General features: G+C 58.9%; 1 protein-coding gene across 3 annotated transcripts; it reads right to left on the bottom strand.

The window, feature by feature from the left end:
- Positions 1-304: 304 nt before the first annotated feature.
- Positions 305-19,009, bottom strand: TMEM9 (transmembrane protein 9). Of its 3 annotated transcripts, none has more exons than XM_004438968.3 (6): positions 18,968-19,009; positions 18,407-18,508; positions 17,272-17,363; positions 11,883-11,991; positions 9,411-9,542; positions 305-1,345 (listed from the first exon to the last, which is right to left on the bottom strand). In XM_004438968.3, exons 2-6 carry the CDS (start codon positions 18,470-18,472, stop codon positions 1,193-1,195), a joined length of 552 nt encoding a protein of 183 aa, XP_004439025.1. In that variant the 5' UTR covers positions 18,473-18,508; positions 18,968-19,009; the 3' UTR covers positions 305-1,192. The 3 variants fall into 3 exon arrangements, with proteins under 3 accessions (XP_004439025.1, XP_087280435.1, XP_087280436.1); XM_087424309.1 differs by lacking the exon at positions 18,968-19,009 and adding an exon at positions 18,659-18,901; XM_087424310.1 differs by lacking the exon at positions 18,968-19,009 and adding an exon at positions 18,692-18,901.
- Between the last annotated feature and the right edge of the window lie 1,215 nt (positions 19,010-20,224).

Raw genomic sequence — 20,224 nt, 5'->3', positions numbered from 1 at the left:
CTCCCACAAAGATGAACCCAAACCACAGCTCAGGTCACTCCCAGGTCACTCCACGCCCGCTCCTTGCAGTGACAGCAGCCGTGAGGGGCAGCACCCCGCCTGCCAGCCCCTCCCAGTCAGTGAGCAGGCCTCCCGGCCAGCCCCGGACCTCCACCTGGACTCTGCCACAGCCACCAGACGGCCAGGTCCGCCTCCCTCCTGGACCTGTCAAGGACAACGCTCTGTCCTCTCTCTGGGACGCAGTGCTCACCAAGTCACATGTGGGACACTCAGTTCTCTAATTAATCTCCTGAAATCCAGAACGTGACAGAAATAAGACAATTTAATGATGGCTTCCTTGATCTACAGACAACGGCAGAACGAGCACGTCTCTCCATGCACTGGTGCAATGACATTCAGGGACAAGTGGCCATCCGAGGACGGGGCCTCCGGTATCCAGAGCCACCGCCCGGCCTCGTGCTGTGTGCTCCCACCAACCGTCTAGCTCGGCGACTGCAGACTCGGGGAGGTGGGGGGCTGCCCAGCCTCCTGAGTGGGCATGAGGGGCTGGGCAGCAGCGGAAGCGAGGTGCACGGACACCGCCACGCATGGGTGGGAGAGCACAGGGCAGGAGGAAGCTGGGGCGAGCGGCCAGGCGCCTGGAGACCAGAGTGGGGCTCCGTGCCACCAGCTCCCCCATCAGCGCCATCCTGAGAGCTGAGCCAGGCCACGTGGGGTAGAAGGCAGGCATCGGGGTGGGAGGAAGGTGCCGCTGAACACAGCAGCAAGCAGCACATGCTGATGTGGGGCCAGGCTTTCCTCCCACACGCTGAGTCCTGATGACCCAGCTCGACCTCCCAGAGGGTAGTGACCTTCCCGGGATCTGCAGCTGCAGGGCGGCAAGGGTGGAACAAGGACAGGCTCCTTCCACCCCGAGGCCACCCAAGACGTGCCCATTCCCTCTTGGCCGGCCCTCCTCACCCCTCAAGCCCGAGGACCTGAGCAGGCAAACTGGAGATCAGGGACCCCATGTCTTCCCGAATTAAATCAGCTGGGAACGACATTCCTAGAGAGAGAGAGAAGGGGGGAAAATGCTTTCAAAGGGAAGGCCCAGGAAGGTGGCAGTGAGGGACAGAAGAGTGGCCTCTGGCTCCGCGAGCCGTGGACGTGGCAGCCGTGGCCTCTGGTCCTTGACCCGACTGCGCCGGCCCCTCTAGCTGAGCATCTTGTGCCGATCGAAGACCGTCTTCCGCTGCTCCTGCACCTGCAGCTTCCACCGCTGCTGCGCGCCCTCCACGCGCTCCAGGACCGTGTTTGCTCGGGGGCCCCCGAAGGAGGCAGCGGCGACGGCCGCAGAGCGAGCGTCCTGCAGTGGGACAAAAACGGGAAGATATGGCACTGTGAGCCAGAGGGGTCTCGAAAGCTAACACGGTACCCACGCCCTGAGAACAACCCCAAGTCTGAACTACCCCCAGCTGGGAGGTGGGCGCTCCCCAAGGGCCGCGGGCTCTTGAGGGCCTTGCCTAGTCGCACGCAGGGCCCAGCACAGCGCGCCTGGCCAGCCGGAGGCCCCTTGCTTGTAGAATTTGGAGGATGGGGCCTGGGAAGGGGGGACCCCAGGAGGACTGTGATCTGGGGCCCCAGCTGCGGCACAGCCAGCTCGTCAGGTGCCCAGCTGCGCCCCCCAAGCTGTTTCTAACCCTTGAGAGAATACTGAGTGCTGGCCTCAGGACCTCACTTATTAGTGCTGGGGACTTGTGACACTTATGTGAGGAAGTGCATCCTTGTGTCCCGAGGCTGGCACTGGGCTGCAGAACTCCCTTGCCCTGCCGCCACCGCCCAGGGACAAAGGAGGGCCCAGGGGTAGGGCCTGGCTGCCCAGAGATGGCCGCCCATCCACTCTGGGCGGGAGGAGGGCCACGAAGGGCCTGCACAGAGGGTGACCCACAGGATCTGCTCACGGGCTGGGACACCCAGCTCATTCTCCTGGGAAAGAAGGGATGTGACCTTCATCAGGGAGTCTGGCAGGGATGGAAATTCGGAGCTGGACCCCAGCATCCCATTCCAGTGCCGGCTCTGGCCCACTCTCTGCTGTGACAGTTGAGAGAGCTGGCTCCTTCCCCACCCGCCTGCACGGCCCCCTCCCCTTTGCTTTCAGAACTGTTTCTGTCAAAGGCCGCATCCTCCCCTAATTACCACTTCTCTGCCCCTGACGCCGGAGCCCGCGCATTTCCTGCAGGACCCGAGCCTGATCTTTGGGGGAATTAGAGCCCAGGGCCAGGCCCACACCCCCGCGGGGATTTCCTCCCTGGCTCTGCCTGCCTCTCATCTCCTGCCACATGTCTCTTAAGGGATTAGCGCACCTCTCTAAGCCCGGGGCCGCCCAGTGAATGCAACTTTGCTTCTAACACCCAGAGCTGGCACGGCTTCTATCGCCATGCAGCTGCCAGGCGGGGAGGGAGGTGGGGTTAGGCGAGCGTGGGTGGGGGCGAGAGGTGGCTGGAGGTGAGGCTGGGAGGTGGTTCACTGTCGCCGCAGAGCCGAGTCACTCATCTTGTGAGCAGAGCCCACAGTGAGTTAGAGATGGACACGGCCCCCAGGAGCCCCATGTCCAGGACCCGAGGACCCTCCCTCTGCCAGGCCAGGTGAGAATCACACCTGGGAGGCAGGTGCCGGCAGCATCAGCAGGGGCACCCCGCGCGTGGAGTCAGGACCCCGGGCTCCATGCCTGGGCTGAGGGGCCACCCTCTCCTCCAGCCCCAGGCTCCCCAGCCCATCCCACAGGTCTACCGTGGGAGCTGGAGCAGAGCGAAGCCCCCACACTGGGCAACTGTGTGTCCCTGACAAGCAACTTTATTTCTCCAAGCCTCGATTTAACAACGCCAGTCTGTTCAGACTTTGACCATACTGTCAGCAGAAATTACGTTACCTGATGAGCTAACAAGCACGTGTGCACGTGCGCGTGTGCACACACACACACACACAAATCAAAAAGTTCCATGAGACACTTAGTCTGATGCATTGTGACACTCTCTGCTCTGCTCCATTTCATGTTTTGAAATGCTGGTCGTGATTCCCAAACTGACTTCATGACCTCACGGGTCGTAACCTACAGTTTGAAAAACCCTGGTTCACGATCAGGAGATGGGCACAGCAGGTTACACAAGATCGTAAACGCAAAATCCTAAGGAGGCTGGTGGTCACAGACAGGAGCTCCAGAGTGTCCAGTTTCCTTTTGCTCCGCAGCTTAGCACAGCGCTGGAGAACTCTCTGGAATCAAACAAGCCTGGCTGTGCATCCGGCTCTGCACCTACTGGTTACGACCTTGGGCCAGTCACCTCGTCCTCTGAGCCTATTTCCCTTCCTAGTTCTCTTTTCAGTGAGACAATGAACGTGAAGCCTCTGGCAGCACCTGGCAGATAGCGAGCACTCGAAGATCAGCAGCAATTACTAATATCGCACCCCAGCTCTGGGGTCTCCTGGGGGGGAGGGGGAAGCTGGCAGCCTGTGGCCTTGGAATAATGACTGTGGTGTCGCACCTCCTTTCAAGTCCATTCCTTCCCACTTCAGCTGCACCAACCAAGCGCTCCCCGGGGCTGGAACAAGCTCCGCAAGGCCATCTAGGCGGGATGGGCGTGAAGACCCACTCGGGACGCTGCTGGCCCATCAGCACCTAGCTCTCCTGGCTTCGGGGCCAGAGGGGCTTCTCCCCCCAGTCCCCATCTTGTCCCTTCTGAGACCAGCGAGGAGGGAGGGGTGTGACCCTGAGAAGCGGGCACTGGGAGGCAGGTGGGGCGGGTGGGAAGGCTTCAGCCCTGCTTCTGCCTGCGCGGCTCGCATCTCGGGAGAGCGTCTTGAGCAGGGACGCCAGGGGCGCCAGGCAGAGCATTAAGGGAACACGCTGGAATTCACCGCAGTACCACGGCATCATTTGTTCTCCTCTCATGTAAAGTCTTAACAAACAGCTCCTAACTGAGGGAAGCTGCTGCTGAGAGCTCCGTGTTCCCAAAGCTAATAGTCTGATTAAAAGGTATTAAAGACCACATCTGCTCTAGAGACGGCCCAGAGCGCGCTCATCCTCGCCTGCTCTGCAGCAGGATGGCGGCTGGCGGCAGGAGAAAGGCCACCATTTCCCACCTCTAAGGTTAGGTCTTCGGGCCACTTGGGGAGGTGGAGGGGCAGTGAAGGGGGGGGAGGCCAATCAGGAGGGGGCGCTTGGATGCCGACGGGCTCCCAGGGGCCACCCAGAGGAACCAGACAAGTGTGATAGTGATGACGCCACTGTGTACCAGGTGCCGTGCGGGGAACTCCACACGGATCACGCCCAGGCCCACAAGACTGGCACGTGGGTGACGTTATTCCCAGCTGGGGATGAGGAAACTACAGCTTCGGAAGACGAATCATCTCACTGCCCAAGGTCTCACAGCGGTTCAGCGGCTGAACCGGGACCTGAACCCACGTCCGCACATCTCTTACCCCAGGACGTGGCTCGTCCCTCTTTGGCCAACATGGAAAACCCAAGAAGCAGACTGATATCTTCCCCGAAGGTGAGAGCAGGAAAGGCACCAGAGAGCAGGCACTGCCGGCTAGGCCCCGTCCCCAGCCCTGGGAGACCCCAAATATTCATATGGATGAGACTGAGCTGATAAACTAGCTATGAGCCCCTCAAACCATCCCGGGTGAACCCTCCTCAGCCTGCTGGGAAGTGCTGGTTCTGAGTCAGCTCTGGACTGGACCTGAGGCTCTGGGGCGACAAGGAGATGAGGAAAGAGAACCCCCACTTCAGGCGGCCAGCCCTCAGCCCCAGTCCTAGGGGAGGCAGGACCCACACGGCTAAGAAGGGCCGAGTGCAGAGCCCTACAGCCTAGCTCAGTCCTCAAGTATAACCCGAATCCTCCTGCGGCAGCCAGCCCCATGGCCTCAGGCCGCGAGGCTCTCCTGTCGCCCCCACGCTGCTGTCTGTCACCTTCTGACGCTGTCACATACCACACAGCCATCCTTGCTCAGAAGCCTGGCCTGGTGCCCCAGCTGCTCACGGATAAAATGCCCCAAGCTCGGCATCTGCGCCTTCCGAGCTGGTCTCCCCTGCAGCCTGGCCTCGCCTCCCCTGCCTCCTGTCCTCTGGTCACACTGTTCCACGTGGCCTTTCTCTGCACCGTGGCCGCCTCGCTGCCAGGCCTCTGCTGTGCCCCCCAGCTTTCCCTCCAATGAGATCATGCTACCCAAGTGTTAAGCTCTGCCTGAGATACCTCCTTCTGAAGGAGGAACACACACGGTAGCTCTGGCACACACAAGGTCACGACAATATGCTGACAGGGACCATCGCGCCCATTCCAGACTCACAAAACTGAACCTGGCAGTTGACACCGCGGACAGCAAGTGGCAGAGCTGGACTCCCCCCTAGAACTACGAGCTGAAGCCCTGCTCCTGATGACAGTGCTGTGAGGCCTGATGGCTGCTCCAGAAATGTCTACCCACTTGCACCCCTCCCGTCTGTCCCCAGAGGAGAGGAGAGAAGTGTCTGTGTCAGTCCCAGGGCCAGGCCCTGAGCACACGGTGCCGCCCAACCGTCCCTGGAAGGAAGTGGGGCGCTCGGTGCCCCAAGCCTTCTCTTCTCCACAGCCCCCCTGTGCCTAGGCGCCACCTCCATCACTATCGCTGTCATCTTCGCTTGACCCTCTGCACCCCTCTCCCACAAGGGGCCCAGGACGGCAGCCACGCCCCGCAGGAGAGATCTTTGAGGACCCCTTCAGAGCGCAGAGGGGCCGTGCTGGGAGCAGCAGAGACACCCGGAGCCTCCTAGAAACCCTCACTTCTCTCTCTTCAAAGAGCCCAACCTGCACATCTAAGGCAGCTCGTCCCAGCAAACACGCTCACTTCCTCCTTTCAAAGGGCGTCTGAGCCGGGGATTATCCTAATGCTGCTGGCATCCCGGGAGGCAGCGCCCGCCCGGCAATCAGGGCCCCTGAGGCCTGCCAGCGCTTTCAAAGGGCCACCACGGGCTTTCATCTCCTCCTGGGGCTGGGGCTGGGGCTGGTGCTGTGGGGGAGCCCTCTCTCCCTCCTCCCGGCCTCCAGACCAGGGCAGGAGAATCGGGAGGATGCAGCCCGTCCCAGGAAGAGAGCCCACCTCCAGATCTCACCTCGGACCAGGTCCCAGACTACTGGGGAGAGCCCTGGAGCCTAGCGAGTTTCCCCCTCAAGGTCACTGAGTTGTACGGGCTGAGGTGACCTTCAGAGAACCCAAGGCTTTCTTCCTCTTGGGGTGAAAGCCAAGTCCCCCTACCCTAGGGAGGCCCCGGCCTTCTTAAGGGAAACACTCTCCAGACCACTAATAAACCCAGAGGCAGCCTCAGCCCCAGCTCTGCCGCTGCTCAGCCAGGTGGCACCTCCCCCTACCCCACCTGCACGTGCAACGAGACCGGAGGGTCAGCAAGGACCCCTTACCATGCAGGACACAGCCACCATAGCGGTGACTGAGTCTCATCCATCCTTTGAGCTGGCTCTGAAGACCCCCCTCTGCCAGGAAGCCTTCCTTCCCAGACAGTACAAAGAGAAGGAGAAGTCCTCCAACCTTTGTCTGGTAAATGGCCTCCCAAAGCGGCCAGCTCTCTCCATGGTGGCCCATCTCCTAACTCCTGGTCCACCGACTGCCCCTAGGTTCCCTGCTCATTCACCCGGTTTGGGTTCTGTCCTGGGGCTTAAACCCCCAAGGACAGACAGGGGTCTGTGAATGCACACGTGCCACCTGCACAACTTTTGAGACCAGCGAGAGGAAGGGAAGCCACGTGCACGGGAGAGGAATGGAACCACTGGACTCCAGGAAGGGATGAGACAGGGGCACCTGAGACGGGGATACCAGAGTCACGAGGGGAGCAGCGCAGACCACACTCGCAGCTGCCCTGAGGATGCCCCTTAACCACCCCCAGGGCACTGCCTGCCCGCACATCTGTGCAGAGCTGGCTGCACCTCAGGCTGGGGTATCAGAGACTGAACACACTTTCTACTAATTCTAGAACCTCGGGTGGAGGTGTCATCCACTCCCCCTCTACCCTCCCAGAACAGGAATCTCCTCCACAGCACGGAGCACGGGCTTGCCAGCTTTAGCCTGAGAGCTGCCCGCGGGGCCCACTGTCCTCCCAGGGACCCCCAACACATGGCCGGACAGTGCCCCTTGATGGACAATGCTTCCTACTCAGCCTGCATCTGCCCCCAGGAAATGTCCACCCTGCGATACAGGCTCCACTCCCAGGACTACACTGACCAACTCTACCCACTCCCCCCGCCCCAAGGCCTCCCTCCCACAAACAGAGGCGGCCATGACTTAAGACTCAAAGTGGGGAGCCCTCAGGTCTCTCAGGGGAGAGGGGCCTGGGCTCAGACCCAAAGGCGGCAAACTGCCCAGCCCTCTGGCTCCGTATCCAGGACGGCAGGAGACACAACAAGGCCGTGCCCCAGGGCCATACATTCCAGGGACTAGGCAGCTCAAGCTGTGTAATCAGCGGCCGCGTCTCTCAATTACTCCGCAGCCAGGACTGCAATTACCACGTTACCCTGATCGCAGAGTGTTCATTAGCGATGCGCCCCCATCAGAGCTGCTATTACTGTACATTAATAACCAGGTAGGCACGCAAGGTTTCCTCATGAACACAGACCACCCAACTGCCAATGCCACTGCCTCCCAGGCCCCAGTTCCAGTGGGGCGAGGCCCACCCTCTCTGCTCCACCTCTGGCCAAGCTCATGTCAGCAGGAGGCTGGGGGCAGACTGGGAACGGTCCAGGCACGTACCCAGGAGAAGTATGGGCCGTGGTGCGGCCAGGCCTCTCGCCCTCCCTCACCTCATGCAGGCCCAGACTCACTCGGCTTGCAGCTTCATAGAGGGATCTGAGCCCTGGACCCTCTTCTTGGGGGAACTGCCCTTTCCCGCCTCCAGTCCAGTGCCTGAAATCCTCCAACCTGTGACTGCTGAGGACAGTTCAGCCTACACCTGGTGACCTCTAGTGACCCTGGACTCACTGCCTTATGAGGGAGCCCACCCACCCCGCGCATCGTCTGCAGGAAGACTCCTCCTCACAGTGTTAAATCTCCTTCTCACTCCCAGTTCTGGGTCCTCAGACCCTGGCTTCACCCAGAAAGAGGTCAAGCTCTCCTCTGCATGCCTCTGAAGGCTGCTGCCTCTATGAGTTTGGTTCTTGTTTTTTCTTCAAGCTAAACATCTCCCAGTTTCTTCAACTAACTCCCCCGGGACATGGCGGGGCTTCACCACTGGAACCCCCTATACCCCCGCCGGCTCGCTCTCCCTCCCTCACTCTGGGGATAAACCACCGGAGGCCCTCCCAGCAGCAGGAGGCCCTTGGCATAGAGCTGGCAGCCGCCCGTGCCCTCCACAGCTTCCCGGAGCCGTCCACAGGGCAGACAGCAGTACAGCCCTGCCTGCCTGCAGATCCCACCGCTCTGAGACTGCCTGCTCTGCTCGGCGACCCTCCTGACTCACCGCTGTCTGGTTCACACAACTGGCGGCTGTATGGGCCTGCAGGGGGAGCTGGGGGCACGCGGGTCAGGAGACTCCCCCAGACTCCCTGGGGAGCGCGGCCCCTTACCACTCTGCCCGGCAGGCTGCACAGTGTACACCACTTCCCGCTCCCACCAAGAGCTGTTCCCCAGACCTCAAACTCCTCAGGATGGGGCTGGGGGAAAGAGAGGGTGACTGTTAGCTGTGACTGACCTGCACTAGCCTGGCCAGCCCACCACAGTGTGAGTGCTCGATGGGCCTGTGGGCTGCCTGGTATCAGCGGTTCCCATCTTCCTTATCTCGTGAAGCTGAAACTCCTCAGCTTGACTTTTGAGGCCTTTAGTAATCTGGCCGAAGTCTCCCGGCCAGCTCCATGTGCCTCTAGTCCTCCCTCCTGCCTTACCCCTGAAACACTCAGGGTTCCTCGGGCGTAGGTGGTTTCCCACCTCGTACCACTGCATCCTTGCTGGCTCTCATCAGGGCCCCAGGGCCACGTCTGCACTGAGCAGGTGCTCAACAGAGTTCTGCAGAATCTGAAGGATAAGCCCGGCACCACCAAGTCCACCAGAACCCGACACAACGTGTGAGCAACCGGGATACTAGGCGTCTCTACGTGTGACCGGCCTGGTGGGTTCACGTCTCCTGTGCTAGAAACGTGGTCGCACAGGCAGGTGCAGCTCCCCCGGCTTGTGCACCGAGGCCGCCCGGAGCCAGACGTCAGAAGAAATTCAGGGCTGCCGCCTGTTCCACCTGTAAGTGCAAAGAGCCGTCCCTGCGGGAGAAACAACTGGGTCTGGGGGACGTGTGGGACACCGGGCAGAAGAGCAAACTGGAGCACGGCAGGGGACACGGATCCCCAAGCAGGCCCCGGCGGTGCCGTTCTGCTTCTGCCCTGGGCCTGGCCCCAGAGCCCCGTTACCTCGTTCTCCTCCTCATTGTGCAGCTGTTCCGTGTATGCATCTGGCTTTCGAATCAGAGGATCCACCAGCATCAGGAAGGCCATGTAGAGCAGGAGGGCCCCCACCACTGACAGGTAGATGACAATGATGACCTGGGGAGGAGAGCAGACGTATGAGCAGCACACTAGCATCTGCGTTCCACGGCTGTGACTGCCCCAAGTGCTGCGCTTGGAAGGGCTGAGTCCACGTGGGCCTGGAGGGAGAGAGGCCAGGAAGGGGCAGCGTGCCTGCTCTGCACATTTACTAACTCTGCCCCAAACTGAGGGGTCCCACAAGAACACTCACTTCCCTGGCAGGCACAGACGACAGATAATAAAGAAGGAGTCTACATCCAGACACCCCAAGATGCTCCCAGGGCCAGGGAGCGGGGAAACAGGGCCCTCCTGCTACGGAGGAGTCTATTACAAAGGGTGGAAAGCAGTGGGCCACTAAGTGAGAGTAGGGAGGACCGGTGGGTGCAGAGGCCAAGGAGAAGGAGCCTGGGCGCGGGGGCCCACCCCACTGCCCTGCGGGAAGAATGGAGGGACGCTTCAGTGCCGAGGGCCCGCCAGCGGGACAGGCTGACAAGGAGGCACTGATGGCTGCAGACCACGTCCACCCCCATCGGCCACCCTGCAAGGAGGAGACAGCCGGGGCAGGAGGACAACTCCACGGATCTCTCACATACACGGAGAGCCCCTCATGCTGGAATCATCTCTGTTTTACAGAAAAGACATATTCAACAAGGCCAATTCAATGCTTCCCCACATGGGTACGCTGGGCATTTAAGACAGGACTCTCCAAGGCATTCAGCATCCATGGTCCCTGCAACGGTGTAGGTATTGGGGCCACAGAAGCACCTTCACTCAACTCTCAATGTCCTGGGGGGCAGGAACCCCGATTGAGAACCACCAGGTCCCAAGGCTAGTAAATGGCAGAGATGTAACGTGAGCCCAAGTCTGCTGACTCCATCCCAAATGCTTTTTCTACTTTCAAACGTGGGGCCGTCACTGGCTTCAGTCCTAGCCTTGGCCCTAAACTGACTGTGAGGAGGGATAAAAGGAACCTTGGGTTTTTGGTTTGGGGCCCCACTCAGTCAACAGCCAAGTCCACCTGGACCAACTTCCTCTGCGGCGGGGGTATCAGCGTTCAGACCTCTATAAACAGGGTAGATGACCAGACCTGTTGCCTGTGCCCCGGGGAGCGGGGAGGGGAATGGAGCCTGAGTCTCTGAGAGGCTGAAGGTGGGGGGTCCCCTGGGGAGAAGGGCTAGAGGGAAATCTGAGGGATTAGGAAGTGCATCTGATGAGGTCCCCATGTCGGGAAGTCCCTTCCCCACCAAATAGGGAGAGGCGACATCTGGCTCAGAATTTGAGGTGTCAGAGGGTGGGGGCCCTGGAGCAAGTTCAGAGAAGGAGAGAGCTGGCTCCAGGAGGGGAGGACCGGGCGGAGGATGAAAGGAGCTGAGTCTGCACTGCTCAACAGGGCGGTGACAGGGGTGGGGGACAGGCAGCCGCCCTCCATCGGAAAGGGGAGGACACAGGACCACAGGGCGGGCAAGGAGCTGCCGGCTCCCTGGGCAGGCAGGGAGGACAGCGGTGAGGACCACCTCCCCTCTGATGTGCCCCCAAAGGGGAACCTGACGGAGGACTCAGTGGTGTCGTGAAGTTCCTGAGTTCTTTCCCAATGCTATTTCTAGACTCTTCACAGGACAAGCAGAAACAAGCTTAAAAACTGGACCAGAAAGGGCTTACGCTTGAACTCAGAAAGCACAGCTGGCTCATGATCGTGAGAACCTGGACTGGGAGACCTGGGAGGGTCTGGGGGGACCAGGCTCTGCCAGAGCGAGCCGTGGTCCAGTCAAGTCCCACCTGGAGGCAGAGCAAGGGACCAGGCCCCTCCTGGCCTCACTTCCTGTGGTGGCCATGTCCACCACTTCGCTCCTGAACCCACCAGTGACCCCCGAGAACAAAGTTCAGGAAAAGCCAGGGAATCAGCCTAAGCCCTCCCGCCCAGGGCCCGGCCCCCGACACCAGGCCTGGCCCACAGCTCTCAGAGCCTTTCCGAGCAGTCTGACGTCACTCCGGAAGCTTCACTGGACTGTAAGGTCCGGTCAGGCAGGCTGACCTCTAGTCCCAGCACCCTGCACGGTGCCCAGACAGCAGGCGCTGAGAGACGTGTGCTGAATGAACGGAGCAGAGAGAGGAAGGGAAAAACCAGAGAGAAGGGAGGAAGGAGGGCGGCGAGCGCCTCTCCAGGCTCTCAGCTCCAGGTGTGACGGGCCACCCGACGCCGGTCAGAGGGGGTGGGACGTAGTCCCTGTATCCATGACTAAGCAGCCTAGAAGCCAGTCCCATGGCCACCCTGAACGCTGCAGAACAGGGCAGAGACTGTGGTTCGGGGCAAGGCTGGGGAGGAGGGCAGGGCCGAGCGGCTCTCAGGCCTTTTGTTACCTTGATGGTGGTGGTGCTGCGCTCCTCGTACCTGCACTCGCACAGCAGGCAGTAGGCCTCCACGTCGTGGCCGGGCACGGGCATCGGCTCCACCACGTGCAGGCAGGTGCTGCAGCAGAGAGAGACGGGCTGAGGGGGCAGGCGGTGGGGCCAAGAGGGCTCCCAGGGATGGGGGGGCTCTAGGGGGGAGTGACAGCGCTGCCCCTGCCCATCGGCACCAGCTCCCCAAACTGCACCTACAGTCAGTGCTCCCCAAAGTTCCACTCTCGGCTGCCCTCCTGTCTTGAGCTGCGCCCTCCCTGGACGGGCTTGTCCGTTCCAGAGATTTCAGCCTGGAGGCTGGTGGCTCGCCAATTAGACTCTCTAGTTGGGCCACCGTCTTCCACTCTCACGTCCTGCTGCTTGTGAGTGCCCCACAGGGACTACACAGCCCACACCCTCGGCCCCAAGTCCCCAGTCCCCCAACTGGCTCCGTGGATGTGCTCCCGATGGCAGAGAGCATGTCCACCACCCACTTCACTGACCTAGCTGAAACCTGGCGTCACCCCTGACGCTCTTTACTCGCACCCACAAACTGCCACACACCAAGGACTCCCCTCCTCCAGCACCCTAGACCCTGCTTCTTTACTCTCCCCACACTGTGCCTTAGCCGAGGCCCTCCTCATGTCTTCCTCGAACACCGGAGCAGGGCCTCTGCTCCCCCGGGCACCCATCCACCTCACTCCAGGGCTGCCATCTATCCAGGTCCTCACCCCACTCCCCATACTCCAGCCACGCTGACCTTCTGGACTGTTCTCTGAATGACTATGCTCCCCTCCCTGACACGTCTCATACCTGTGCCAGGAATATCCGGCTTTGCCACCTCCCTGTCCCCTCTCTGAATCCTACGCAGCCTCCAAGATTCGGCTCAAAGCTCTGAGCTCTCCCAACAACAGCTCCCCGTGCTCGTCTCTCTCCCACCACTGATGGCGCTGTACTGGAATCAGACCTTTACGTGGACTGTCTCCCCCGGGGGGATGTTACGTGCCTTGAGGACAGGGGTCCGCTCCACATCCCCAGCGCCTTGCACCATGCTGGCCAGAGCACGGCTTGGTAAACGAGTGACTGCGTCACGATGGTGAGGCCAGGACCCACAACAGACCCCTGGCCTCACCGTTGCTGCACCGACGCTCGGCTGTAGGGGCCTGTGCTGGTCTCAATCCCAGCGGTCCTCAGAGCATGGTGTGTCCACCTTGTCTGGCTCGCAGACCACACTGAGCGAGCCCAGGACCCTAAAGAACTCAGCACTAGGAAAAAGCAAACACCCTCAGAGGCTGGCAGAGGCACACCAGGCGTCATGCTGCAGTGGACAGCCAGGCCTGGGCTGTCCTCTCTGCCGCGGGGGCCTGTCCTCTCCTCTGTGAGTGGCAGGGGTCCTACCACAGGACCTGTAAGGCCCTTCCAGCTCTGACGGGCATCCTGCAAGAGCCGAGCACAGACCCCTGAAAGCAGCCAGGCTTGTTCTGAGCTATCCCAGGGTCCTGCTAGATGCAGGCTGAGTTTCCTGCAGAAGCATCGAGAGTGTGTGATGTGAAGATCAGGTGTTGAAATACAAACAGGATGTCCTCTAAAAGCCTCTGTTCCCCCTAAAAACCCTGTGTGATACCGCTTGTCACCCCATGCTGTGTCAGCGTCCCACATATAAAGTAGAGGAAGATGGGCACGGATGTTAGCCCAGGGCCAATCTTCCTCAGCAAAAAAGAGGGGGATTGGCAACAGATGTTAGCTCATGGCTAATCTTCCTCACCAAAAAAAAAAAAACAAAAACAGCCCCCCCCCACCCCCCAGTGTAAGATGTATACAGTTTTATTTAAACCTCCAGTGATCCCAGTTCCGTCTCTGGGTAGCAGCTTCCAACACAGCACTCCCTGCTGGGTGAACAGTCCTTCTCTGCCATAACTAAACGCACGCTCTCAGATCCTGAGCGCTGCCGCTGCGGGGAGCAGTGATGGACGAGGCCAGGGTCACACCTGGCCTGGTCATCACTCCTGGGACCTCCCTTCTCCAGGGAGTTGCTACAATTCTCCTGAGGACCAGATTCCTCCCTTGCCAAGCCACGTGGGGTCCTGGCACTTCCGTGGGATGAGTGGATTCCCCACAAGGCCAAGGAGCGGTGTCAGGGCAGCTGGAAGGGCCCAACGCGAGCTCTTCAGGTTGGGTCCTGTTACTCAGGAATAGGCTGTAAGGGGTAGGGGAACGCAAAGGAGGAGTTGACATATTTCTGCCGTGTCTGGCTCTTCAGAGAATCAGTGAAACTCTAAACACGTTCTTGCTCTCTGAAGGATCTCGTTTACCTTTTGGGGGTCCGTGCTATCGAGACTGCATGGACTGGTCCGAGCACATTAGGGGAGAGGGTGACAGAGGACGACGAGCTGGCTTTGGCTCTCTGCTCTTCTATGCACTCTGGGATTGTAGGTAACTGATTTAACCTCCCTGGGTTTCCTCATTTATGAACAAAGGCTGAACTCGAGCAGGCTTTCACACTGTGCTCTTGTGGGTACCCCAGACCCCATGGTGCAGGAGGGCGTGAGAAAGGGCTGAGGGACACTTCACTTCTGACTTTGTTTTACACATTGTGCTCTGAAACAGGTTTGTTGGAGGAATTGTATCTGTAGACATATGAAGACACTGAATGAGCCAACGTATCAGCTTCTTGCCTGCTCTGGGACTGTCTCTAGACCATGTCTCCTCGGGGGACCCACCAGGGGGGCAAAGTTGTTGGCTTTCTGCCCCTCTGTAGGCGTGTGCTTAACAACGCCCAACACTAGACAGCAGAAAACCAGCCACCCAGGGGCCTGCAGCTCAGGCTGTCCTGGCCTCGCTCTGCACAGCCAGGGGAGGGCATAGCTGTCCTCCTAGCAGGGGACCAATGTGACACCAGGGTGTCAATGTGGCAGAGACCTGGAGACACACTGGTCTCTGCTGGCCTAGCAGTGAGGAGCTGAGGTCACAGGTCAAGGTCCCGCCCCACCCCTAAGGGGCTCCAGGCAGCCCGGGACAAGGCCAACGCCAATGTCGCTGGGTTCTAGAATCCTGGATCTTCTTTCCCAGCCTCACTTCCACCTACCACCCTTCACGGGACAGTCCTGAGGGTCTAGATTTAAGACTGTTCATCAGCAGCCCCCTAATTCTGACTTGTAAGTGGAAGGACGTAAACAACAGCTGAGAGGTCCACGCAGGACTCCTGCCTCTGTGGGCAGCCGAGCCTGGGTTTTCAGGCCATGCTGCAATCCCAGGGCAGAGACCCAGCTTCTAAAATCTGCCAGGGCCTGTGGGATGCAGCCTTATGATCTGGTGAAGGGCGGAGACAGTCTATCAGTTTATTTACTGATGTCATCTGAACTATAATCACAGACACAAGGAGGTCGCAGGGGCTCCTCCCAGGACTTCAGGTCTTAGGGCCTTGTGTACCCATCAGGATGGGCAAGAACAGAGGGAACAGTCCAGTGTGGGAAGGAGCCCAGGCTGTCTGGGGCCGTGGTGTACGTCTGATGACGATTATCTACGGGGCCTCTGGTAAGGATTGGTAATATATGTTCGTAACAATATCAGCTAACACTTATACGGCACTTACTACGTGCCAGGTACTCTTCTAAGTGCTATATAGTCACGCATCGCTTAATGGCGGGGATGTGTTCTGAGAAATGCGTCGTTAAGCGATTTCGTTGTGTGAACGTCATATAGTGTACTTACACACGCCTAGATGGTGTAGCCTATTACACACCTGGGCTGTATGGTACTCATCTTATGGGACCACCATCGTATATGTGATCCGTCATTGACCAGAACGTCGTTATGTGGCTCATGACTGTACTGACTTCTACGTACATGCACACACGCACGCTTATTTAATACTCAAAATACCGCCACCATTTTACGGATGAGGTAATGGAAGTGCACTGGAGGTTAAGTCACTTATCCCACAATGAACAAGTGGCCAAGCTACATTTGAAGCCAGGCAGGCCAGACCCAGAGTCTGTGCACCTACCTGGACTGCCTCTCAGGAAACCAGACTCTCTCGGGGTGGGACGGCTTCAAAATTCCCAAATGCTGCTCTGGACCAACATCTGCATCCTAATCACTCGAGGACCTTTAAGAAAAGGTTACTGTCCCCCCATATTTACTGAATCAAGTATGCATGGAACGTACAGCATGATGACTGTAGTTAATACTAGATTATATAGTGAAAGGGGCTAAGAGAGTGGATCTCAATGTCCTCACCACACAGACACACACACACACACACACACAAGGTAATTACGTGAGGTGATGGAGGTGTTAACTAACCTTACTGTGGTAGCTGTTTCACAATATATACCTGTATCATGTCATCATGTGGTACACCTTAAACCAAATCTCAGGGAGAGGGAGTGCTGGGAATCTGTACTTCCTCAAAGCCCACCTGACAATCCTAATGCACAACCAAGTGTAGGCAACACTGACCTGGCCCCCCATGAGATGCTGATCCCATCTACAGAGACCTTATCAAGCAATCACCCATCTGTGCTCAGATCCCTCCTAGCACAGGGCTTCCCAGCTCCTGAAACAGCCCGGATTAGAAATGCTCCCTCCACTCACAGTTCAATCTGGGTCCCTGAAGCTTCCATCCATTGGCTCCAATTCTACACCAAAGACCACAATGAACATAACTGAGACTCACAAGCCCCTGACTTCACATGCCCACCTCCCAGAGCATGCCAGCCCTTCTCCTTGTGAGCCACCATGTGGCCCAAGATCTCTCCTCTTCAGACTCTCTCCAGTTCCTCAAACCGTCCCTTCTAGGACAATATGTTGGAACTTCCCTTCAAACGCTGGTCTTCTTTCCCTGAATGAATTTGTGGTTATTTCTCTCCTTTTAGAAGTGAGGCCTGCAGAAACGAATTCAAGACTCCAGGAGTGTAATTTAAGTTCTCTCTTTGGGCCTCAGTCTCTGCAATTATAAAATGGGAACATAACCTACCCATCTTACAAGGCTGTCATGAGACTGGCACTGAATAGCATACATAACAGAGTGTTGCAAAAGTGTGCAAGTATGCAAAAGATCCCACAGTATGTGGCCATAGTACCTACCTCTCCCAACTTCTCCACTACCATTTGGCATACGTTAATAAATGCCCAAATCAAAGCAAAATAACAAAATCCACTCCTCTGACCAGGAATCCCTAAGCTGGAATTCAAGACATCTGGATCCCATTTCCAGTTAGTTGTCGGACCACGGACAAAACATTCCTTTGTAAGGTTCTCCATAGGAATGGGAGAGCAGGGTCCTCCAGGGGTCCAGGAACCCTCGTAAACACCCATAACTTCCACTAGGTGCAGCAGCCAAGGGCCAGCCTGTGCAGTGCCTTACCAGTCCTTCTGCGACACATTCTGGTTGTAAATGTGTCCACTGATGTTCCTGTATGGCGGACAGATGCATTTGCACCGGATATCTTGAGAACTCTAGAAGAGAAAGTACATATCAGGGAGGCAGGGTCCCAGAGTTTGGGGTCTAGCAAGACGCTCAACATTCAGTTCCCTGGTCCATAAGGTGACCATATGAATGCTCTCGACCTTGCCCCATCCCCAAGGTCAGCAGGAATGACTTCTGTAGGAAGAATGCTACAGCACAGGGTCCTCAAGACAGAAACTGTCCAGGTGGCAAATGAGACTAACAGAGAGCTGCCGAGGGCTGCCAGTCCCCAGTGGGGTGCTGGGGGGGCGGGGCACAGCAGGAGAAGTGGCAGTCCTCTACCCTGGGCCCACAGCTGCGTGTGCACCTCTGCCCATCCGTCTCGGTGGCCAGCCTCTTCCTTCCGTTCCATCTCCAACTTCCCAGGTTGGGACTGAGGAAGGAAAGGGCAGGGTGAAGAGAAAAAGGGGATGTTTCCAGGGAATACTCAAGCACCCCTCTGCACGTCCCTCCTCTCCGAATGGGGAGGAGACGCCGCACACATCTTCATTCCAAGTCGGATTTCCCCGGAGAGAGTGGAAGCAAGTCGCAGACTCAGACTCGATCTTACTTCACGGTCTCCTGATCTTCTGAATCTCAAATTCCACAGACCTACCCAATAAAGCTCCGGTCATCTACCCGGCAAGACAGGCAGTTCATCAGGAGCCCCAGCACTCAGGCTGGGCCCCTCAATCACAGAAGCTTCCTCTGTGCAGGACTTCACACTCAGAGCATGTCTACTCACCACATCACCGGATTCCCCCTAAGACAGTGTAGACCAACACTTCTCCTCTACCCAGCAGAGGAAGGAGTGCAGAACTTACACAACTTCCCCAAACACAAAATCCCTTGTGGATTCCACCTCGAGGGTATCTGATCCAGAACCTCTGTGCCCCACCACTCACCCCTTGGAGTCTTGCGCCTGGGAAAACACCCCCAGACGTATGGCCCCCAGGGGAGTGAGGGGCACAGTTGGGCAGCAGCTACCTCTGGGGCAGCCCTGTCCGTGGGCAGGGTGGTCGTGCCCGAGGCGCTGCTGGCTCTCCCCTCTCACCTTGTTGCCTTGAGCCGGGGGCACCAGTAAACAGCCGACCACGACCACCAAACACAGCAGCTTCATGCTTCTCAGGCTGCGGGGGCCGGCCAGACCCGACACCTGGAAAAGGAACATGGAGTCGGAAGAGGGCGGGGCGGCCTCGGCCAGCACTCTGGGCCCCCTCGCCGTCCAGCCGGACGTGGGAATGGGGTTGGGGGCTGGGCTCCAGGCTCCAGGGCCTTCTAAACCCGGGGGCCCAATGCTGCTTGCCTTCTCTCCCAGTCTCGGCTCTCCGCCGCCCACCTGGTGCGCCCGGCAGACGGGACCTCCTGAGGACCTCGGGTGCCCCCGGCCCCGGCCCCGGCCCCGGCTCGTCCCCCTGTCCTCCGCCATCGCCGCCCGTGCCGCCCCGCAGCTCCTCCCTCCGCAGGGCCGACGGGAACTCCGGGTGCGGGGTCCGGGTGCCCCGACTCGACAGCCGGGGACAGTGGCCACCGCCCCCGGCGTCTCGAGCCGGTCTGCGATCCCCTGGGCCCACGAGACCCCCCCCGCGCCCCTCCCCCACGCCGCGTCCCTAACCTGCGAGCCCCGCCGCTGCCGCGCAGGACACAGCTGGCCCCGCCCCTCCAGGCTGCTATTGGCTGCCGGGGCAGCCGCTCAGCCCAACTCGCTGTCGCCAAGGCAACAAGACCCACCTTCGCCTGGGCTTGAGTCTTCCGCGCAAGGGAGAGGCAGGCATTTCTCAAACCCGACCAGACCAGAAAAGGGAGCGTCGCCTTTGTGTGGCTTGTAAAACTCCCTCTGCCGCGCTGAGCCCCTCCTCCTATCGTAAAACCTGAGCGGTTTCTGAGCCGGGCTACGCTTGTTCCATCTTGCTGTTTTAAAGAGAAAGCACTTTATCAACAATACGCTGGGAACAACAACAATAACGGTAAAAAGAGATTAAGAGGCTTTGTCCTCATTCACAATCTGGAAATGTCATTTTAGCGTCTTTGCTGCAGGGGGCCTTACCCCGCGGCACCACCTCTACTCGCCATCTCCCCACCCTGAGGAGCAGGAGGGAGGGGGGCCGGCATGTTGGGGGTTGCTGGCTCTGGAGCGTGCACAACAGCCCCTCAGCCTGTCTCCCCGCGCAGGTGCTGGTTCTGGACCTGGCAGATGGACGGAGGCTAGGTGTGCAGGGCCAGCCCCGGGGAGGGAAGGAGGTCGGTCCAGGCTGCTGAGGGGCAGACGAGGGCTTCTCGCCAGCTGTGAAGGAACGAGGAGCCATCCGAGTCTAGGGGAGCAGACCCAGGGTGAGGACACCTGGGTTTCTGTCCTGGCTCAGGCATAAGCAGCTGTGTTACCCTGGAGATGACACGGCCCCTCTCTGGCCTCAGTGTCTTTATCTGTGAAAGGAGTTGATTGGAAAGTTGGTGGCTTGATGTGGTCCACCCTTGAGGTTGGTGCTGGAACCAGCGTATGGGCTGGGTCCAGGCAGAATCTCTGGACTGTGGCAGCCACTGGGTGTGGAGGTCGTCAGGTGTGTGCTTGTCGCCCCTACTTCTGTCTTACTCCTCTTCACGTCCTCACTGTCTGGCAGGGCGCCCTACACTTGGTGGGTCTCAGGAAGTGTTTGCTAAACTGGGTTGGGAGGAATTAAATCAAACCTGGTGGGAGGCCAGGCAGGAGGGGTGACACAGAGCTCCTGGGCTTTGGGGCGAGAATGACTGGGGCATGAATCCTTCCTGGTGGTGAGAATTTGAGTGGTCGGCTTATCCTTCTGGAGCCTCGGTTTCCACACCCATACAATAGGGGTAATATTACCTACCTTTAGCGTTGTCGTGAGGGTCTATG

Source organism: Ceratotherium simum, chromosome 36 (genome assembly GCF_057802395.1).
Source record: "Ceratotherium simum simum isolate JZ-2026a chromosome 36, ASM5780239v1, whole genome shotgun sequence".
NCBI classification, from domain to species: domain Eukaryota; kingdom Metazoa; phylum Chordata; class Mammalia; order Perissodactyla; family Rhinocerotidae; genus Ceratotherium; species Ceratotherium simum.
Note: the sequence above shows the minus strand (reverse complement) of the source record. Positions and strands in the feature narration are given on the sequence as shown.

Excerpts from the sequence above, each read along its gene's own strand:
- TMEM9 (XM_087424309.1), bottom strand. The coding sequence starts at position 18,781 with ATGGCGGAGGACAGGGGGACGAGCCGGGGCCGGGGCCGGGGCCGGGGG. Across the intron at positions 11,992-17,271 it reads AATGTGTCGCAGAAGGACTG|CACCTGCCTGCACGTGGTGG; the intron begins GTAAGGCACTGC and ends TCTCTGCTGCAG. Across the intron at positions 1,346-9,410 it reads ACAATGAGGAGGAGAACGAG|GACGCTCGCTCTGCGGCCGT; the intron begins GTAACGGGGCTC and ends GTCCCACTGCAG.